General features: G+C 35.1%; 1 protein-coding gene across 1 annotated transcript; it reads right to left on the reverse strand.

Moving 5' to 3' along the window:
• Positions 1-12: 12 nt before the first annotated feature.
• cstpp1 (centriolar satellite-associated tubulin polyglutamylase complex regulator 1) lies at positions 13-3637 on the reverse strand. Its single transcript, XM_065292365.2, has 9 exons — positions 3506-3637; positions 3264-3366; positions 2868-2998; positions 2697-2781; positions 2526-2611; positions 2104-2299; positions 1743-1852; positions 1569-1632; positions 13-1478 (listed from the first exon to the last, which is right to left on the reverse strand). Exons 1-9 carry the CDS (start codon positions 3552-3554, stop codon positions 1313-1315), a joined length of 990 nt encoding a protein of 329 aa, XP_065148437.1. The 5' UTR covers positions 3555-3637; the 3' UTR covers positions 13-1312.
• Positions 3638-4977: the final 1340 nt, after the last annotated feature.

The raw sequence follows: 4977 nt of genomic DNA on the forward strand, positions 1-4977 counted from the left end.
TTTTATAATTTAAAACTCATCTTTGAACATCATAATAGCATTTGTAAAAGTTTTTCCTTTGACAGTAATTTCTACATGCTTTTACATACTTAAATGTAATTCTCTCATTTAGTATATGCAGATCTATGCATATGCAAATTAATCCCCGCCTCTACCATCCTTTTCTACACATAAATAGATGCGTATGCATATGTGAACTGCACGTTTGCAGCAATAACTGTTTGTTGGCAGGTTAGACTATTACACAATGCACATGAGTTGAAACGTGATTGTAACATGTTTGCGACGTAGCAAATCAAGGCGATTTCAAACTGCGAGAAGGAGATGTCTTTGGAAAACTCAAATATTATGGATAAAATATTAAACAATGGTGTTGAATGATGAATTTGCACATGGTTTGTCTTAAAGCATTAAGACAACCACTTGATTTTCACCACAGTGGGACTTTAAAGGGCACCTATTTCATTGCTAAAAAAATAACAATGTAGTTGCGTGTTTAAAAAACTCATTATTTTCCACATACCATGCATTTTTGTAGCTCCAGATATCTCTGTCTTCCTGAAACCCACTGATAATAAAAATTCATCGATCTGAAAAGCGCTGTGTCCCTGATTGGCCAGCTAAACTGTACGTTGTAATTGGTTTGAATACCTCTGACGTCAGCTGGAAATGTGATGCTCCTTACCATGATTGAAAAATTTTCGCACAATGCAATGCTAACAGAAGCTAATTTATAGGCCGAAGTGGGGAGGAATTATGATAATGTCGGTATGATATAATCCATGTGTTTGTTGTAGTCCAAGAAAAGAGATTTACGTTGGAAACGATAACTCGCATCATCCTTTACTTCTGGGTATGTACCTTTTACATATCGTAAACATGTACTTATAACTTACACACCAAAGGAAATGTAAAACCGTGAATCGGACGATAGGTGCTCTTTAAAGTTCTTCAAGACCTTTTAAAAATATAATCCTCAAACTCCACCAAAAATTATATATTATTATCAAAATGCACCATTAAGCAATCTAAATGTATTTACAAAGGATTTTTTTAGGCAAATTTATGATTTTATGTACCAGTTCTGTATACTATACAAGTCATCATTATGGAGTAACTGACATTTTAGAGCAGTTATTTTGTTTAATTTTATTTGAAACTACAATAGGAAAAGTATAGTGATACCGTGTGAAGTGATGCAAACAATAAATACATCCCAATGCATACAAGATATCAGCCCCAGTTTCCTATTCAAATTGGTGAACCAGAACTAACGTTGTATCATAAAAGAAGTAATAACAATCCAAATGTGTTAATTCTCCGAGGAGTCTGTCTCCTCCGTTGAACCATCGCTCTCCATTTCAATCCTCTTGCGTTGATGCAGGGATTTGCGGGGCGAGGCTTTTTTGGACGAGTCCTTCTGTCCTACGGCACTGCTGCTGCTGTTAGATGTGGGGCTGATGGCCACTTGAGCTATGCTGAAACACGATAACACGGTATTGGGTGAATATAATGTAGAAATAAAGTTGTCACGCAAATATAACTTTAATCAATTGTGTCCCTCTTACAGTCTCTCCAACTCCTGGTCCATCTCTGGATCAATCAGCAGGTCCGATTTATTTGGAAGAGCATCTGGTGTAGATATGACAGAAGAAGGATGTGTATTTATTAATACATTTGTTGATGCATTACATGAGCTTTAACACTGAATATGGGATGCGTTTGTATTATGTTAGACTCACCGATTTCTTGGTTTATTCCCTCATGTTTGGCCAAGGCCATCAGAAAGCCATAGAAAGACACCTGCTGACTGCTCTCTAGTATTTCCTTAATAGCAGCTGTCGAGGGATGTCTGGGAAAAGATATCAATATCACATTTCAGTAGAGAATGTGTTTACTGTCCTAGGCCTCAAACACTTTAACTATTACATCACTAATACATAGAAAAAAATTGTAAATTCGGGTTTGATTTACTTACTGATTTTTTCACTTTGGATAAAATGTGTCATTTAAATGGTAATCATCATATTTTTATACAGTAAAGTTAATTTAGTCATAATTGAGCTTTATAATTTATAAAAGTAAAATCACAATTGTACTTACTTGTGTTTGAACCTCTCGCAAAGTGCTTCTATGCATTCACATAAAATGGATGAGTCTACACCTTCCTGAGGATCTGGCTTCTCATTGGTTGTGCTGGATAATTGCTCCACTGATGTAGAAGTTGGAACTATAACAGTGTTTGGATTCTTCCCAGAAAGCAGGTCTTGGTATATCATGGATACGCTCTCCACAAACTCTGTGAAAGTGACCGGTGAATACGAAAGGGGAGACAACAGTAACCATGGAAACCCTTTCATACCCATGTGATGATCTCACACTGCTGTAAAAGTCTCAAGGACACAACTGTGTCTGTGTAGACAAGACCTTTACATCGCACAATAGAATTGTTTCATGTTTATCTTGTGCAATATAGTTAAAAATGTATTTAAATGTAAAGTAAAGAATTAAAACTAGAAAATTACCTTCATAATAGAACTGGATTTGGAATGAATAGATAAAATCTGAAAATGACATTAGACAGTCCATGGCATCATCCATCAGGACAATCCTGTGAAAGATTATCATAAAAAGAAAAATATTATAGCATGATAGGTGGTGATGTGTACAGATTCCTTAAACAAAGCTACAATTACCTGGCTGTGTTTTGTATCATCTCAACTGGAAAGTCTGGGCATAACAGCTGTAAGAGTGAACTGTACTCGGACATTGACAATAAATCTGCAATTAAACAGAACGTGCATTTGTTTACTATATAAAAACATGTGTAAGAAACTGATATTGTCATCACATACCCCTCTTCCTACCTCCATTTTTTCCAATCTGTCTGAAGCATTTCCAGAAGATGTGAATGAAGGACACTCTATTATGAGGCGTTGCCTTGATGTAATTAAACTCCCTGAAGAGCACATGATTTCCATTCTTCACACTGGTAAAACTACAGGATTATAAAATATTATGAAAAGTTGCAAAACAACCACACATGGATCGAACAGACTTTCAAAGAGGAAAGAAAAGCCATTTACCGTACAAAAAAAGTGCCATGGCAAGATCATATTCTGTAATTATTTACCATAGAGACTAGTACTTTAAATACCATGGTATTTATCTATCATGGTATTATTATTATGGTTTCACATTCTTATTGCAATCATATATCAAACTCTATAATGTATACTGTAGGTTTATAATAGAAAACTTACTATTCTGCAAAATATCTGACCACACCAAATTGGGTATATTCCTCTTTATGTTCAAGTAGTTGTGTGACTGCATCATTGAGATACAACAGGACATTCGTGTCAGCTGAAAAAAAAACAATGGCATGTTTATACTTTTTAAACCCATCTGTCAATCATTCTAAAGGCAGGCATATTCTTGGATACGCATGACGGTGATATCTGCAACAGCAACAAAAGACCAAACAACAAACGATGTCACATACCTAAATACTCGTCAACTGTGAGGCTGAAACGATCCGTATTCATTTTCATATGATGTTATTTTCTTAGATGTTGGTGTGTGCAGGTGCAGAGCATGACTCTGCGGGTAACACATTCGGAATGGAGCGGCTTTATTGGTCATTGTCAAGGAGACGCAAGGCGTGTTCAACTTTATGCCGCTATGCGCAGTAAGATTACGTCTATGACGTCAGGTATCGCGAGAGTGATTCGAAAGCTGTTACTTTTCAATTGATCTCGCGATACTCGGTGTCATAGGCCGCTCGGTCTGCACAGCACCGCATAAATTCGAAAACAGCTGCTGTTTTCCTGCAGTGCTACAACAAGTCACGTGACAGCAGATCCCGGAAAAGAGTGCTTGTAAGGATAAAATTCGTTTTTTAGGCAAAAACTGTCACAACATACAACAATGGGAACATGCGGACATCGTCGAAAAAATACTTTAGATAATATTAAAATTCCTGATTATAAAGGAATCAGAAGCATTGTCCTAAAGTATATATTTTGGATACACCCATAGGAAAATATTTGTTTTATTATGGTGTAATAGCCATGTTTTGTAGCTGATTGATTACCACTATAATTTTACTACAAATTTTATGGTTAAACTATTGGTAGTTACTATGGTAAGACAGTGGGAGATTTGTGTTATGTTTGGTTTTACTAAAAATACTATAGTTAAACTATGGTTACTGTAGATAAATCGTGGTTAGTTTTAGAAAGTTAGGCTTGAAATTTATAACACGGGTATTGGCAAACAAATTTACCTTGTAACAAAGCAACATTGTGGTGTAAACAGCATTTACATAATTTGAATGAACATTTTCAAAAGTTTCTGCAATCATAAAAACAATGATTTAAAACAAATGTTAAACTGCTTTGTCTTTTGTACTACAAATGGAACACAAAATAGGTACATTCTAAAAAAAATCTGTTAGGTTCAATGGGGAATATAAAGCAACCAATGGATGACGCGGCTGAACATCACGTGACACTTCACTAACGTAAGCGCTGGGTGGAGTCTCGTCATCATTTTTGAAAAATGCATGGGTGTGTTTCGTCATCTTTGTTGATGCTACCGTGGCCCTGCCATTTAAATATTTATATGCATATCATGAATATTTTTGCAAACATTTTTGGTGCACATTCATTTCACATCAGTCCTAAAACCACTTACAGGCATTCATTTATACGGAATTCTACATAAACCAGAGGGGTTTTAATATTTAGATTTACAATTTACATCTAAAAATATTTGTATGCACAATAAATGAAAAGGAATAAAGTATATTATATGAACACAAAGACAGTACAATAAAATGCATTCCTATTAACAAAGCATGGACAATAAGCAATTTATAACAGAGGCAGTACTTCAGATAATCTGCGAATTTATAGTTATAAACTAATTAAACACAACACCATCAAAATAAACTTAGTTACATAAATATATTAG

This window comes from Paramisgurnus dabryanus, chromosome 23, assembly GCF_030506205.2.
Source record: "Paramisgurnus dabryanus chromosome 23, PD_genome_1.1, whole genome shotgun sequence".
Classification (NCBI taxonomy): Eukaryota; Metazoa; Chordata; class Actinopteri; order Cypriniformes; family Cobitidae; genus Paramisgurnus; species Paramisgurnus dabryanus.